Raw genomic sequence first — 17464 nt, 5'->3', positions numbered from 1 at the left:
AGGAGATAAAAAGAGGTAGTTTACTTTTCGGATTTCCTCAGAATCATTGTATTCCCAACCCACCCATTGCTCAAACATATGTCAGTGCAGGGGGGAGCTTTTGGTGGTGGTGGTGGTGAAGTTACAAACAAAAAAAGAAAAAAAGTGATGATAGATTGAGGACACAAAAGACAGAGGAGCAAATGTGTTGCGCTGAATCTACAACCTTCAGTCAGCCCTCACATTGACTGACTCGGAGAGTTACCTCAGCTTGTAGTCGAATCAATGTTAGCCCTGAGAGCATTGAATAGAAAATCATTCAAATTGTATTATGTTAGGATATATGAGCCATTTCAAAATATTAATTCAGCATTATTTGAGGTGTCTGTTAAGGATAGCAGTTACAGCTAGCAGCGCGTTGACTCGGCTGAGTGATTACACACCTCTATTACATGTGATATATGAATCTGTGAGAGGGACCTATTTTTCATTACCGAGACATTGTCCCTAGAGGCAGTTGTTAAAGAAGAATCTATGAATTACCCCCCTGGAACAACTGGCCCTTGTCATAAGCCGAGAAGAGGGGGAAAAGGGAAGGGAAAAGGGGAGAAGCGCCGCACTATTGATACTGCTGGGATTGAGAGACTGGAAGGACGCCAGAAGAATGTGTCAGCCTTTGCTTGTGATCCTGCACACTGCCACCTCTCCCTCTGTCCAGTTAATTGGAATACAAAGCAGAGCAGGGTCGATGAGAGAGCGGCGGTGAGGATGGAGGAGGAGGCGGGGGGGGGGTAGCTGCTGTCTGTCTCCAGCAACGCTCAACCTTCACTGCTCGCTGGGAATTGACTGGGGAGCCAGCAAGCGAGACCGACACACTGTCAGTGGTAAAATGAACTGTCACCTTGCATTTCTCAACCCCCTGGCAGCATCGAATTGGCCGCTTTGAACCATGTGACGTGACACTGATTGAGTTCTGGTTTCCCCCTCCTGGGCTCCAAAGGAAGGAGCTGGTTTAATTTCAAGTGTACAGGCTCTCCATGCAAAGTACGAGCCGCTGGTGTGCCAGCGTTTGGGCAGCGGGCATCGCTTTACGCAGACCTTCACACCAAAACCTTCTCTTGGTCGCTCCGTTTATCCCTCACCACCCCTCATTATTTCATTGTGCTGCTTCGTTACTCTGCCTCTCAGCTAGTCTTGTTTTTCTTACGGCATATAGTCATGGCGGTCTGACAGGCACGCGAAGGAGGAAAACTATTAGGGGTAGCCATTTGGATCCTGGAGGCAATCCCAGGGAGTATTAAGACGTTAACCCTGGCCAAGTCACTTGTCTCTCTCAGTTACTATGCTGATGGAGTGGGGAAAGGGATGCAGTCGCAGGGGGACCCAGGAGACGGGAGCTTCAGGTCGGCTGGCGCTTCCAGATCCAATAGAGCCTGACTTGGAGGGGGATGGTTGTCAAGAGTCTCCCAGGCTGGGCTATAAAGAGCCTCAGTGCCATAACAAAGGAAGGAGAGATTGTTGCCATTCATACCTATAGGCAGCGTTAGCGAACAATAATCCTGAAAAATCATGATTATTAAATCAATATTGATGAAAATTTTGCATAAATCTCACTTTTTCTTGTTTCTTTTGTGCATTTTTAACCTTGTTTGGAAGTGCAAAAAGTATATTTTTCTTCTAATTAATAATAATGTATAATATGTGAGGATATCTTCGTGCATAGTCCATTATATTAACTTTAAACCCACTGATAACTGCACCTTGAATAACATGATATCACCACTGTTTCCAGGTCTCCTCTGTTCTGTGTGTTTCTTTTAAATACACTCGATTCAGTTATTTTCATTATCTAATTGGCTAACTGTTTTCTCAGTTAATTAACATTTTTCTAATATAAGAAAGTCGAGTCAATTTTGAGGAAGGATAATCATGAGGAAAACTACAAGAAAAGACAGATTAACATGCAAAAGTTGTCATAAGTGCAGACCAAATTTCTTCATAATTTCCCACTTTCAGAGGTCATGTTTGTCTTGTTTAGTTTGAAACACAAGGGTTTTCAATTTAATGTCACACCTGAGCAATCAAAGCATGAAATCTCTCCATTAATGACACTGGAAGCAGCAAATGTTAGTATTTCTGATTTAAAAAATGAAATAGAGCTTAGTCAATTAGCAGAATTGCTAATAATTAACCTTCTGTCAGTCGACTAATTCTTGCAACCTCCTTCTCTTAATTCAGTTTGCCCATTTGTAGTTGTTAGATTTCTTTAATAAGACTGATTGAATGCCTTCATCCTAATAAAAAGCAATTGAAAGTTATAAGAAAACACTGAAATAAGTGTATGGCTTCACTGTTCTACCCTTGACAAAGTGTTCTGTAAATATACTAGGATGCTGTCAAGAAACCAGATTGAAATATTGCTCGGTTTGGTGGAAAATTTCTTTCCTACGCTCCATTTATTCCTGCGTCTTGTCAGCTGTATGCGGTGTTAACCGAAAAAAGCTGTGTTTGACATCTGCCAATAAAAAATGACTCCTCTGTGGTATCTCTCAGATGACCAACCCCCCGTTATGCCATGAATACTGTATCTAGTTTTCCTTTGAAGCCCGGGGACCCTGCGGAGTGACATGCGACAGAGGAACTGGTAGAAGACCAAGGAAGTGAGCCTGGCAATAGACTTGTAAAAGAGCCTGCAACAACTGCAAGCAGCATGGGGTACAAACAGCGCCGGGTTGACCTCAAACAAAGTGCGGAGGGAGGTGGGGGGGCGGCGGCTAAAGATGTGTAAGATATCTGAGAGGAAAGAGGCCGCGTGGATCTATTAATAGGCCTCGTGTTTGTGCAGTCAGGTGTTTGAGTGATGGAGTTTTCTGATTTTATTTGTGGTCATAATGGGATCTTCTTTCTTGTCCCTTTTGTGTTCATTAACCATTCCGCGCCCCTTCTCCTCTCTCCTTGCCCTACATTCTGCGGCAGAAGGCGAAGACGCTGATCCGAAGGTGAAAAACATCCTCCTCCTCTTCCCCCAGCTGAACATCTGTCTCCGTGGTGTTGGCTGCAGCACCGACTCTGACACCTCCAGATGGAGAGCCCGCTGGGAGCGCTGAGGTATTACCTACAGAGATGGCAGGGATCACACCTCTGGAATGAAGTCCCACACTTGTTTTCTGCACCGTCCCCTTTTTTTGTTGTTGAATCTGTCACTATTCACCATATCGATTGTCGCCTCCCCAGTCCTTGGCCTTGTGACTCATCTGAAGAGGAGGCGTTGGGCTTTGTAAAGAAGTGCACGGCAACAAACCCCCTCAACCCTTTTCTAATTTACAGTAATGGGCTCTATGGTATTTCAACTGTAACTTCTATTCATGGAGGTGTATTAATTTTTAATATAGTTGTGAGAGAACTGCATATCATGCAGATATATTTCAAGTGATTGCTGATTTCCATTTTCTGAAAACATGTTTTTCAGAGGCCTTGAAGAGATTAAAGTTCGCACAGTCTAGAACATAGTCTAAATGTCCTACAGCTTTATTAGTCTCGATATTAAAAGCAATACCTGCGAAAACCTAAAGTATGAGAGCCGCCGAGTTTACTTCTCCGAGCCACTCTGGTGTCTTGACGGATTGACTCTGCATTCATTTGTGCCTGAACTCTGAGTGAACCTCGGCTTTGGGGAAAAAAGGGCACCAACAGGCCAGTGCTGTTAGGGCAGAAACTGTGTGTACAAACCCAACACCCAGTGCAAATATTGGAACTGCTGCCCCTTTACCACGAGAGGAAACTAGGTGGTCAGGTCCGGCCGGTGTTTGGCCAAAGGTGAGGCGCTGAGATATAAAATGATACGCTTAGTTTTTTTCTCTTTTCTTGGCAGGAAAATGTGATTTAAATCATGTAAAATACTTTGTCAACCTGTGTCAGCTGTATCCAAGCAGAATTTGGGTAACAAATCACGGGTGAGACCTGGCTCCTTGGAGTTTGTTGTCATGTTTAGAGCCCCTGGAGGTATTTCGAGGTGAAAAGGTCACCGGGAGCCACCCCATGTGTTGTGAAAGATTCCTTCTTGTCACATTATGCGAGGGAACTTTGGGAGTATTAATAGAAGTAAATGTATAAGAAAAAAGGAGTTTGAATGCCACACAAGATTTTATTTTAGCAAATTCTGTATCAAAATTTAAAGTTGAATTGGGCTGAATGTGGATTATCACCATCTCCTTTTTTAAAACACAAGAAATCTGATTGATTTTTATAGACTTTATTAAGCTAAATCAGCTCAACAGTTGTTGGAAAATACCCTGTAAATAAATAGTGCAAACAATGACACTGAGTTCATCAGTGCTCCAACTCAAAACACAGCATGGGCTTATGATAGGAGGATTACAAATACAAGAAAAGACATTTTTTAAAGTTTTTTTCCAGCATCCACTTCAGAGATCAATGACTACCCTGTTTACTTCACAAGTCCTCAAGAAAATTTCAGTTTTTTTTTACTGGAATGGTGCAACTGCAGGGAACAGATATGGAAACTTCTGCTCAGGCCTCCACTGTCCTTTTCTTTCTTTTTTCCTTTTTTTTTTTAAGGTTCACAGATTTTGTCCCTGGCCTTTGGAGAGCTGTCAGAGCCACAGAGTTTCTCCACGGGTGCTGGAGTGCTGACCAGAACGCAGCCCAGCTTCTCCCGCTTCTTCTGCTTCATCCTGCGGTTCTGGAACCAGATCTTCACCTGCGTCTCGTTGAGCTCCAGACTGGCCGCCACCTCCACCCGCCGTGCCCGCGTCAGGTACTTGTTGAAGTGGAACTCTTTCTCCAGCTCGGTCAGCTGCTTCGTGGTGAAGTTGGTGCGGATCACGTTGTGCTGACCCGGAACCCCGAACTCCGACAGGACAGCTGTAGGGAGAAATGGATGATGGAGAGACTCATGGAGCTGGAACGTGAATGAAAAATGTGAGAATGAACAGAAGAATGCATAAAACATTAGTTGCCAAATGAGTGTGGAACAATTTAAAACACTTTGGCTTCATTATATCAGCTGGATTTGGTTTTACGCAGCAATTACGCACAGTTTCTCTCTCTCTCTGTCGTGGGTTCTTAAAATTGCACTTATTCTTAACTCGAACTTCGAGCAAAAAACAAACCTGTTTTAGGAGGATTCCTCTTCACCTTCATCCAGTCGAAAGTTTTGGAACTTTCCTCCACATGCTCCAAATCCTTCTCCTTGCACTGGGGCGGTAACCTCGTGTAAACGCTTTCTGAATATTCTTGCTGCCTCTGATCCCCAAAGTGCAGATACTGGCTGCTGGGCGCGACCCCAGGCCCGCAGCTGTCCCCGGTGTAAGGAGCCATGTTTGTCCCGAGGGGCGAAACCTGAATCAAGCTCCGGTCCTGCTCGGGGGCGAGGCCGTACTGGTGATGTCCGTACTCCAGAGGTGAGCCGTACACGGAGCTCCCAGGCGCTCCGAACTGCAGGTCCAAGTTGACGTGGGTCTGGTGGTGCAGAGGGAGGCTCTGGGTCTGGTGGGGCGCAGAGGTCGCGGCCACTAAGCGACCGTCCGCTGCGTAACTATCACTTGTTGCGCACGGGTTGGACGACATGTATCCATGATTGAGGTTGTGGTATCCGGCCTTGGCACTGAAGATATTCGCCCCTCGGTTGCACACGGGGTAGTCTAGGTAGGAGTTCATCCTGGGCCTGGTGTTTGTTCGGAAGTGATCTAAACTGAGCGGTCATTAATCGGTGCTCCCTTTGCCCTAAACCTTCTAGGTAGTATGTCAAAGCTGTAAAACTGCCTTCCACCCTCATATCACCTTCCTGACACACCATGTGACCCGCTAAACGCCAATGGCGAAGGACCTCCAGCACTCTGTCAAGTCTGCGGGCTCGTCCATCAAACGGCTCGCATTTACATGACAAACGCTTCAATCAAACGCGCTCATCCATCTGATAAGAACACAAACATCAGGACACAGTTTCAGGCTGCAGTGTGAGGGCAGCTGAAAATGACAAATTAATGACAAATAAAAAAAAATCATGACACGTAACAGCAACGATGATAGTAATAATGTGGATTTAAATAGTTTTAATATCATTAACCTACGAAACAAATCATTCCTGATGTTGATATGGTTTACATCGCTGCAGACGTCTAAATTATTTATTCCAAACCTTAAAGCTGCTGTAGTAACTATTTAAATGTATAAATCTCTAAAAAGTATAACAGACCTATTCCCACTACTTAATTGTTGCAAGATTAAATAATGTAATTTGCTGATTTAGATAAACCTTTAAAGTTGCAAACACTGTTTTGATGAGTTCATTAGACGTGATAATTATAATAGTAGTTGCATCAACTTAATGTTTTGTGTAACTTAAACTCAAATCTCTGCATTTGTTGATATTCAAGTTAATGAAATTGGCTTCAAAACTTAATTTTTTCTTCACCTTGTGCTTAGAATTTCAAGTCCCATCCTTTATCCCTTACAAATTCAGTCATTTAGAATAGATAAATAGAAAATGCGCAAAGCTAATTCCCTTAATTCGGTGTAGTTTGTTGGTAGAACATAATTTACATAGAAATTAGTCTTAATTTTTTCATTGTTGAGCCCAATCGTTGTTTTTTTTTAAGTGTATGGCCTGTATGCTGTTTTAGCTGCAATATTATTTGTTTTTCTTGCATTAATTTAGCATAAAGGGAATGTGGACACTAAAAACAAACTCAGCCTAAATATAAATTTGGTCTAAAGGTGTCTTGGTTTAAATATTTGTTGGATTTCTTCACAGAATCCTGCAGACAGACTCTGAATCAGACAGAAACAGGCAGTGATCCATCATGCCTCTTTTTAAAGACTGACAGCTTGTTTGGCCCATTCTGCCCATAAAAGAACAAAGACACGTTTAAGGACCTTATAGGCTTTTTTCCAGCTTCTTTTTTTCTGCTTAAGAGGTATAGCAACACTGAGGCTATAATGTAAAATCTTCCCAAAACTAAAGCATCCTCACTCATCTGAACGAGGCCCTGTAATTAAGCACGAGTTAATGTGATGTTATACACCTCAAGTGCTAATTAAGATTTAACTAAAAAAGAAAAGAGAGATTTGCCTTTTTTGGCTACATCTCAGCGAATTTCCTTTTTATTTGTGCAACTTATATGACAACAATGAGCATTTTAATTTAAATTTAAGCTGGATTGTGGCACTTCTGAGGAGGCCCGTGCGTAAAAGTTAACACAATAATAAACACACAAAATGATGAAATAAATATAAAACTGGAGACTAATATTTAGATGAATTACTCCAGTAAATAAATAGATTAATAAATAGCAATGCATGCATCGAGTTGGATCAGGCGTCTTCTTTTGTGGAGTCAGACCCACAGATGCTACAGATGAGTCAGTTTTGGAGCCTGCATGATTCTGTCCTGAGGATTGCAGCTCTGAGAGAAATAAGAGCCGCTCAGATGGTTTGGGTTCGGTGTGTGTGAGGAGGTGAACTGCACGTCAAACTGCGGGCCGTGCGTAAAGCCTGGAGCTGGATATTTGGGGTATTCTGCCGGGTACGTGGGCTGCTGCTGCTGCTGGTGGGACTTGAGCGGAGGGGAGGCGGGCTGGTAATCCCCGCCCAGATGAACATAACCCAGGCTCGACAGAGTGGGGCTGCCCGGGGCGGAGGGGGAGGACGGGGGCGAGCAGGAGGAGCTGGTGTTGGTGTTGGAGAGGCCCTGAACCCTCTCGTCCTTCTTCTGCTTCATCCTGCGGTTCTGGAACCAAATCTTGATCTGCCTCTCGTGGAGGTTGAGCAGGCTGGCCATCTCCACCCGCCGAGGCCTGCACAGGTAGCGGCTGAAGTGGAACTCCTTCTCCAGCTCCACCAGTTGCGCGCTAGTGTACGCGGTGCGCGTCCGCTTGGAGGCCGAGCTTGAGCTCGGACACTTCTCGGTGCAGTCTGTGGAGGGGGGGAAAGGATAAAAGCTTCATTTTCCTTCTGTTTTTAATTGTTTTTACACTTTAACCTGTTTGTAAGTCCCAGCCCCGTTAAGTCTTCCTGACTACTCCCAGCTACTCTGCACCTCATTTATTCTGTCTCATTAATCGACTCTGTTCGTGGTATTTTACTGCTATTATAGCTGATAAAATATTAACGGGGCGCCGCGTAAAAGAGCAGAGAACCTAGCCTACAAATAAGTGCTAAATAAATAAATAAAAATGAATCAGTGGGCGTACAAATCAGCGGCAGCACACTCAGAGGGGGAGAGAAGTGGAAAAACAGGAGAGGAAGGAAACACTGAGACAACACAGGGCTGAATACAAGTGAACTGGAGGGTGACAGTGCGTGATGGAAGATCAGAAGTGCATGTGGGCTGAGCTGTGTTGACCAACTTTAAATACTTTGGGTTCATGTTGCACATTTTAATGTTAGATTTTAAGTGTGCTATGTTTAAGTTGTTTTCCTTTCCTAAATTGCGTTTCTGTCTTTATCTGGACAAATTCTAAAACTTTTTGACATAAGCTTGTATAAAAATAATCAATTTAATTTCATAAATTATCATAAGACCTTTTATTAAAAGGGGATTTTAATTAACAGCCTTTTAAAAACTGCATTTCTGCATTAATTGATCTTATATGCCAATAATTTATTTTATTCTAATATTTTTTTTCTGTTAGACTTTGTTAAACGTGAAAAATGCAAATAATTTTTAGTCTTTTTTGTTATTCTCTTTAAATTGCTTCCTAATAGGCTCTAAATAAGGGCTTTTTCCTCACATGCTTGACTGCAGCTAAATTAATTTCAAACTGGCCTTTTGGAGCTAAAAATTAGGCTAAAAGCTTCTTAAATGGAGAATAAATCAATAAGCTGCCCTTTTTTTATGTCATACAAACCTGCCGTTCTCCTGCCGGGTTTCTGATTTGACTGTCTGGACTCTTTCATCCAGGGGAAAATCTTTTTGCTCATGTTAGACTTGGGGTTTTGCTGCTTTGACCTCCGGGGAAACGTGCGCTCAAACGTCTCCACTTGCGCCGATTGCTGGTGCGTCGGTGTTTGGTGGTGATGAGCGCAGCCAAACGCGCTGACACCATCCAGAGACTCGCTGAAGAACGAGTGGTGGAGGTGGTGGATGCTGCTGTTGTTGCTGCTCCTCTGCATTTCCATTAAATGCGCATCACCGGGGCCCCCTCTGACCTTCTGGCGGAGCGCAGGCAGCCAAATGTCACATGGCAGGTTTCCAGAGAGCCGAGGGCTTCTGGCCTGAGAGGATCCAGGAAAAAGAAGAAAAAAAAGAGACGGGGACAGAATCAGGGAGGAGACTCAATGATCCATCTTATCAACTCAATAGTGCGCTGACATGAATAGCAGACCTCTCCAGGCTAGAGAGGCGAGAAGAGTTTGGCAGGAAAACACCAAGAATCTGCACAGAAATTCCCTGATTTTCCTTTTGTTTCACATTCCAAATAAGGAAACCGCATAAAAACACTATAATTTTCTTAATTAATGCATTTGGTTATGAGAAGAAAAAAATCCACCTCTATATTGGGCCTTAAATCAAAAAAGAGTCTTATTTAAGCACTGCAAGTGTAATTTTGCAGCAAAAGAAATGTTTATTTTTCATCTCTCTCTAAAACGCACAATTGCAGATTTGTACAAATGCATGTAGTCCAGTAATGTTCAGTCTTCGTTGGAACCCTAGAGTCTCTCCATATGCTGATGAATCACACGAAATGTGCCTTAAAGCTCTGGAAATTACGCATTTTTAAAAAATATTATCGTGTCATTCAGAAACAGAAGTATCCAGGATGATAAATATATTCTTGGAGGCTTTCTTTTGTTTGGTTCGTGGGTAAAAATGAATTAATGGCAACGACAATAATGATAATTAAGAAAGATAAATGTAGATAAAATCAAGACACTCATTTAATAGCCTAAAAATTAACAGTAGCCTGTTTTTATTCTGTTTTCTGTGGTGTTTCCTGAAATTACATTAGGCCCGCATGACTGTTAATAAATAACAGCCTGTGTTCCGTTAATGGATTGTCCCGTCTTTAACATTTTCGGGGGAACAAATTAAATGTTATATCAGCAATCTAGTGGAAAAGTCATCCATCAAAATAATACAAGAGTCCATTGTGCGCTGCAGCTGCTTTATGCGCCTCGACCCAAGCAAAATCTGTTTTTTTCTTCTTCTCCTGTATCTCAATTAAATTAAATTCTCCCGAAATTAAACAGAATTATCAAGCAGGACGCGGAGAGAAGCGGAGAGGATTGTGCGCGTAAAAAAAGAGAGGAGAGGAGAGGAAGAATAAGTCTGGAGGCATGCAGCTTTATGAACTCTGGTTGAACCGCGGCTGGAGTCAGGCTCGTAAATCATAAAGACACATAACCCAGTCCGCCGCACAACAGCTCGGCTGCCTTACCTTCACAAGCCACAGTCAATCCTCGCTGAAACAAACACTGGCGGCTCCTCTCACCTTTCTGGAAAATCTCCCAGATTAGAATAATCCCTGCAGAGAGAAAGAGAAAGAGAGAGAGAAAGGGGGGAAAACCCAGGCGCGCTGAGGACGGAGCTGCCGGTGGTGGCTTTTGGAGATGTGGCTTTGGGGAGGTGAAGCCACAGTGGACAGTGTTTCCTGCAGCTCACACCGCCCTGCAAAGCATTTCTGCTGCACAGTGTCAGGGCGTGGGTGTGTGTGCGTGGAAAAAAGAAAGCCTTTCTGCTGATCATGCAAGCTCATATATGGTAATAGCCCTGCGATAAAGATAAGAAAGGGGGCCTTTTCTTTTTTTTTTTTTTTTTTTTTTTTTACGCATTTCTATACGGCGAATGGCAATTAGAGCGCAGTGAAAATCCAAAAACATTAAGAGGGCAGGGAATGCTGACATATTTTCGCCACTAAACTCCCTCTGAAGTGGGTTTAGATAAAGAAAATGGCCTTTTATAGGAAGACACGCCACGAGAATGAATTGAAAGAATACAAAAAGCTGCCGTGCGGAATTTGAAACCCCCCAGAAATCACACTTGTCTATTTAGCTCAAACAATCCCGGGAAGTGGTCCAAAGCTGGGACAATAAATTCAGACGAGGAAGCCAGAGATGCCATAAATTACTGAGGCAAAAGAAAAGCTATCAAGGTTTAGTCTGAGGTTCCACACATGCACCGAATGCATTACATCTTCTTTATATAATGAGATTTCGTTCTTTTTTTCTGCTCTTCTCTAATTTAAATGAGTGATCAGATGGAGTCATGTTGAAGCAGAGACAGACAGCGGTCAGCAGCAGAAGTTGATGCTGTAATGAGGCCTGCGTGCGCATCGATTGCTTCTGCTTTGATCTCTCATCTTCACTTGTTTTTGCTCGATCGCTTTGATTGGCTCCTGGAGGTAATATTTAACTGAGTGGCGTTAATTAATGCTAATGGACGTGTTTGATCTCTCATGCATGAGGGGAAAAAATCCAAATATCACATGTTTGAGGTGGGAAATAGTCTTTTTGTACAAGCAGGAAGTGGGATTTCTGCAGAAAAACAAGTGCATATAGAATTTAATTGGCAATTTCTTAGGTACAGATACGTTTAATGCTACATCCCTGCAAGCATGCTCAGTCTTTGTAAGAAGAGCTGTAGCCTGCAAATAATGAGTATTTTTCTTTGTCCGTGTAGCTCTTGGTTAGTCATATGGTCTATAAAATGTAAGAAAATAGTGAAAAGAAGCCTTAGATGGCATCTTTCAACCCAAACATATTAAATTTACTGTCATAATTTGGGAATGAAATCAGAAAATATTCACTCTTAACAAGCTGGAACTGAAGAATTTAGGCTTTTTTCTCTTTTAAAATTATTCCAATTATCAAAATAGTTGCAGATTAGTTTTCTGGTTGATAACTAATCACTTTACCAACAAGTATTAGTTCTCCATATGCTCAAGAAGCTCACAAGATGTGGTTTAAAGTGCTGGAAATTTGCACTAAATGGACTTTGAGCTAAGAAGTTTCTTTTTAATCAGAGGAAGCTGCAGTTTGTGGGTTTAAACTGTGTTTTTCTAACATTTTGACCCTCACAGAATGGAAAATCTCTTACTTATTTGTAATGCAAAAAGTATTGGCATCAAAAATGTCTGAGGATTTTAGAATAGATTGGATTATGCTGTAATTTTTGTTGCATTTAGGTGCAAGTGTCACTTAAAGGTTGCAAATTTGGCTGAATTCTACATACTTGCGCGCTGACCAATGAGGTTTCATCTTAACTTTGTAAATAATGTCTTGGTTATATCTTAAAATATGATTTTGCAAAGTTATCAGAGCAATGTAGTGGAATGAAAGCCCTTCCCTCCTTAATGTAATGAAGTATAAAGTATGAGAACACAGAAATACTCGTGTACTTTAAGTGCAGTACTGCTGGATACACAGGTGTGGTAACTTATGGCTCCATAAATCTTTGCGATAGCCAATAAAAAGTGCTATAAAAACACAAAGAAAATCAGCAATAAGTGCGCCGTTTAAACAAACAAACTGATATATGGGGAGGAGAGGGTTGGGGGAGGCTGGGGGAGGAGAGGGTTGGGGGAGGCTGGGGGAGGCTGGGGGAGGCTGGGGGAGGCTGGGGGTGCAGATGCTTGGAGCTGATAAACTTCTGCTGCTGAATAAAGACACACAACGTACATATAAACACACGTTTGAACCCCAGCTATCCTTCACATATGACAACATCCCCGAGCTGCACTTTCCATCCCATCACTCCCCAGTCTTCAGGCTGCCTGTCTGCTCCATGATGGACACTCCCTCCCCCCTTTCTCCTCACCCCTACGCTCCCCCCTACTCCCACCTCCCTCCATTCAGTCTGCAGGCCTGCTGACAAATGCAGCGCTGTGCAGCTTCTCTTGTCAATTAGCTGCAGGGACCACGTGTCCGCAGAGGAGGGGATTTATTGCTCCGAATTAATTCAGAGACAGTTGAATCAACAGTGGCAGCGACTGGATTTCCCACAGATGACACAGGAAAGCCACTAAATAAGCTAATGCACAAATAAATAAGCAACATAGATTGAAAAAATACAGATTTACAGTGGAAAAAAATAGCAGAAAGCTCTAAAATTGACATCAAGGAGCTATTGTTTGCCATTTTAAGCACCAAATAAACAGATAAAGAGCAGATTTTGGTGCTGTATGAGTAATATTACACAATTTTTAATGTAATGTATGTCTTTGTATACATTATAAACACTTACATATGCCTTTTGCTACATTATCAACCATTTACTTCCCTCTCCGCTCCCTTAAATTCAACCCAAACTCGCACACAAACTTCCCTCCTGCAGGAATAACTTTACCAAACTTACTTTTTCCTTTTCGATCTCATCCTCAGCTCCTCCGTCCGGTCCGGTCCAGCCTGCCGTCGGTCCGTTGGAGCTGTTTGTCAAGGTCCTCCTCACGTTTGCCACCCTTCCTTTGCTGAACTAAAACTCCTCCTCGGCTACAGACAGCGGCGGTGAAAAGAAGACGTGACAAATGATGTGCAGAACAATGCCCACATTGAAGGCCTGTCCTGCAACTTTCCCCCAGATGTCATATCCTCCAACAATGTGACGGTAAAAAAAAAAGGAGGGAAGAGAGAAGAAGGAGGAAAAAAAACAGCTAAACTGTGCTGGAGGCCTGCAGGCAGAACTGTGAGTAAAAAAAAACTCCACACACAACAGTTTCAACACTCACAGAGGCCCACAAAATGTCAGATATGTCGCACAGATGGACACGCAGGAAGCACTTCTTGTCTTTTTAGTGAATGTTTTGGAGTGGTGGAGGTGAAGCGTCATCACCTACATACTCCCCAAGAAGCGAATTTGTGGCTGCTGCTGTATTTACACAAATTCGGATCTACAGGGTATATATAGATGACAGTTCAGAGGTCTCATGGAAGCCTGGGATATTGTGTAAATACTCAGATTTACACATTTATACCTGGTTTTGTGAAAAGTGATACTGGATATTTCAATGCATTTATTAAAAGCAAGAGAGATTTATAACAAAGTGTTTATAACATGTTTTAGAGGCTTATTTAGTGGCTAGCAAGTTGTTTTAATAGGTTATAAGTCATTAATCTATTTTTATTTGGTCCTAATGCAGATCTAAATGTTGGTAATCCATTTATAAACTTCCTAACGAGCCCTCAAAACCACAGTTATAAATGCTCATCAATCATAAATAAAGACTTTTAATCACAAAGTCCGCACTTATGTATGATAATAGTCATTAATAAAGAGCTTTTATACATCAACTCCACAGCGATCAACTTTAAAATCACAAAATATGTACTTATAAATGTAACAAGTCATTATGAAAGAGTTTTAATCACCAAGTCTGTAACTATAAACATGAATAATCATTAAAAAGGAAGTTTAATGCATCACATCTGTAGTTGTCAGTAGCATATTAATAGTTTAAATCACCAAATTTCCACTTATAAATGATAAAAGCCATTATTAAAGAACCTAAAAACATGAACTAGACAGCCATAAATGTTAATAGTTCATTATTAAAGGGTTAAATGCATCAAGTCTTCAGTTATTATATTAAAAAGTCATAATAAAGATGTTTTAATCACCAAATCTGCAGTTACATGTGGTAAAAAGTCATTAATAATGGGTTTTAATCAATAAATAGGTAGCTATAAATGTAAATAAATCATTTATGGAGAAATTTCATCACCAAATCCACGGTTCTACATGTTAATAAATAATTAAGGCACTGTTTTAATCATAAACGTTGATAGTCGTCCAAAAGGAAGTTTAATGCATCACATCTGCAGTTAGAAATGCAAATAATTTATTAACAAAGAGTTTTAATCACAAAGTCTGCACTTATAAAAGATAATAGTCATTAATAAAGAACTATAATACATCAACGATACAACCATTAATATTATAAGTCATTAATAAAGGGTTTCAGTCAACAAATCAGCAGTTTGATGGTGTAAAAAGTCATTAATAGAGGATTTCATACATTAGGCCTGATGCTATAAATGTTAATAAGTCATAAATAATGGGTTGTAACCACTAGATGCGTACTTATAAAAGTAAATAAGTCATTAATGAAGAGTTTTAATCATAAAGTTTGGTTATAAATGTTAATAAATTATTTATCAAGAGTTTTAATCACTAAGTCTGCTGCTGTAAATGTTGATAGAAGCCTAATTCTTCAAATCTGCAGCTACAAACAATAATAAATTATTCATAAAGCATTTTAGTAGCCAAGTTTGCACTTCTAAATTATATTAATCCCAATTAAAGATCTACAATACATGAACTATACCTCAATAAATGTTAATATGTCACTAATAAAGAGCTTCATGTGTCAAGTCTGCAGTTAAAAATATTAAAAAGTCATTAATAAAGAGTTTCAATCAACAAATCTGCAGTTTTGTGATAAAAAAAGTAATTAATAAATAATTTTATACATCAATTCTGCAGCTCTAAATTTGTATGAAATCATTAATAATGTGTTTAAATCACCAGATATGGAGTTATAAATGTCAATAAGTCATTACTGAAGAGTTTTAATCACTAATGCGCAGCTAGAGATGTTAAGAAGTCTTCAGTAAACGTTTTAAATCACCGAGTCTAGAGTCATAAATATTACCAAGTAATTATTAAAGAAGTTTAATACATCATCTGCGGTTATAAATCATTATTAAAGAAGTTTACCACATCAAGATCAGACTTAGAAATGTTTCTAAATCGTTAATGAATGGATTTAACACATCAAAAATCAGTTTCTACAGCCTGCCGACCCAAAATCCCTTATTATATATGTTTTACAGTATCTGGAAAGCATTAATGAATAATAATAAATGATAAATTACTTATTAACCATCAATAAAACCACCGGTTGAAGGCAGAAACAAAAACAATCCAGGTCTGGACAAGACCTTAGGCTGTATTATACTTTTCTAATAGTTGATATAATAAATTATAAAGATGTTAAAGTCACATTACTCATTATTTCTGCACATTATGAGCACTTAGAGCAGTAATTTAACTATTTGGGCAACACAAATATACATAAAATCTGCAATTTACTAATTTTAAATTTTATATATTTCAGTTTTTAATCTAAGTTAAAATATAAATATCACGAAAAGAAAAAAAATCCCCATTTTCTGCTTTAAAATCTTAGAAGTACCTGAGTTTTTGACCATAATGTTAGTAAAAGCATATTAAAAGGTTTAAAGACATTGCAGTTATTTTAGTCGAGTGGTTCCCAACATAAGGGTCACGTCCTGCAACAGGGGCACAAGGTAAGTGTGAGGGGTCGTGCATGAGATAGTTAATGATAGAAGAAAAGTTCTGCTGATAAATGAGTATTTTTCTAAGTTAAGCTTTTGAATAATGATAATTTAACCTCTTTTAGGCTCAAAAAGTTCTTTTGAGAAGTTTAGACACATTTTCTATGAAATAACACATAATGTTCATCAACTGGTGTTAAAAACAGAGGATTAAAGTGAAAATAGAGGGTATTATCTGCTTTTAAAGTACAAGGATTAGCCAAAGCCTGCCTCCTGAATGAAAAGGCAGCTTCACTGACCCTCATCTCCAAGTGTTCAGGATTAAAGCTGCACTTCCTCCACTCAACCTGCACGAAGCAAAACTTATGAACAACCTCTGATTTCCTTCTGTGCTGCTCTCCAAACCCACAAGCCCTGGATGATAGGAGGCCGAGCTGGGGGTGAAAAAGGGAGAAGAAAAGCCATCCATCATCAGCCCGGCCGGTCTGAGGCGCCCTCTGCTGGCGGAGCTGATGCCTTACAGCCGCCTCCAACGAACCCACACAGCCTGCCAGATGTTCAGCATGCACCCCAAAACACGTTCAAGGTGACATTTGTTTCACCAAATTCGTCATTATTATGAAATTAACGAGGCTGCGTTAAATGTCATGAGAGACGAGGGGATTTAAAACGGTGATTTCTGCGTATTTGCATGTAAAATGAACCTATCATTGCAATTTAGATTAAATATTTGCACTGATTTGATATTTTTATTGATATTATTCTGATTTTATAGCACACATGCGGTCAAAAATAGTGGCTGTGATGCTTTAGTTGCTTAAGATGCGCAGCTTGAAACTGGACAACCAGTGTTCTTGCTGGAGCTAAAATTTAAATTTACGCACCAATCTGGCACCGATTTGCACCTAAAACTACAGATTCTAACATTGCAAATAAATGAGAAATAAAAGCTGGGAAAAAAAATGTACTCTCGGATGTGCAAAAAGTGTGAGTTTTTTCAGTCCCGGTGGTGACAGTGCAAAGTCTGGCTGCCTCCTCGTGACGCTTCCACGGCTGCAGTCGTCTACTGACCCAGCGATGATCCCCGCCGCCATGAATTATGCATGAGATCCGGGTACAGATTACCCCTATCAATATGCAATACTCATTACGCTGGTTAAATTGCCACTTAATAGTTATGAATATGCGGAAAATGTCTGGGACCCATATAGCCCACCACTGCTTTTAACTT

The 17464-nt window shown here is 40.7% G+C and overlaps 2 protein-coding genes across 2 annotated transcripts; both read right to left on the bottom strand.

The window, feature by feature from the left end:
* Nucleotides 1-4215: 4215 nt before the first annotated feature.
* On the bottom strand, nt 4216-6948 carry hoxb1b (homeobox B1b). Its single transcript, XM_023298635.3, has 2 exons — nt 5112-6948; nt 4216-4863 (listed from the first exon to the last, which is right to left on the bottom strand). The coding sequence occupies exons 1-2, from the start codon at nt 5656-5658 to the stop codon at nt 4553-4555; spliced, it is 858 nt and encodes a 285-aa protein (XP_023154403.2). The 5' UTR covers nt 5659-6948; the 3' UTR covers nt 4216-4552.
* A 138-nt stretch (nt 6949-7086) lies between these two features.
* LOC111588320 (homeobox protein Hox-B3) lies at nt 7087-13428 on the bottom strand. The gene is made up of 4 exons (XM_023298636.3): nt 13295-13428; nt 10380-10466; nt 8850-9216; nt 7087-7914 (listed from the first exon to the last, which is right to left on the bottom strand). Exons 3-4 carry the CDS (start codon nt 9118-9120, stop codon nt 7352-7354), a joined length of 834 nt encoding a protein of 277 aa, XP_023154404.2. The 5' UTR covers nt 9121-9216; nt 10380-10466; nt 13295-13428; the 3' UTR covers nt 7087-7351.
* Between the last annotated feature and the right edge of the window lie 4036 nt (nt 13429-17464).

This window comes from Amphiprion ocellaris, chromosome 18, assembly GCF_022539595.1.
Source record: "Amphiprion ocellaris isolate individual 3 ecotype Okinawa chromosome 18, ASM2253959v1, whole genome shotgun sequence".
Lineage (NCBI taxonomy): Eukaryota > Metazoa > Chordata > Actinopteri > Pomacentridae > Amphiprion > Amphiprion ocellaris.
The sequence above is the reverse complement of the archived record's forward strand: the minus strand, read 5'-3'. Positions and strand labels throughout refer to the sequence as shown.

Bases quoted from the DNA above. Each gene is read 5' to 3' on its own strand.
- hoxb1b (XM_023298635.3), bottom strand. From the start codon at position 5,658: ATGAACTCCTACCTAGACTACCCCGTGTGCAACCGAGGGGCGAATATC. The intron at 4,864-5,111 runs GTTTGTTTTTTG...TTCTCCCTACAG, and splicing joins GAGGAATCCTCCTAAAACAG to CTGTCCTGTCGGAGTTCGGG.
- LOC111588320 (XM_023298636.3), bottom strand. From the start codon at position 9,120: ATGGAAATGCAGAGGAGCAGCAACAACAGCAGCATCCACCACCTCCAC. The intron at 7,915-8,849 runs GTTTGTATGACA...CCCCCTCCACAG, and splicing joins ACCCGGCAGGAGAACGGCAG to ACTGCACCGAGAAGTGTCCG.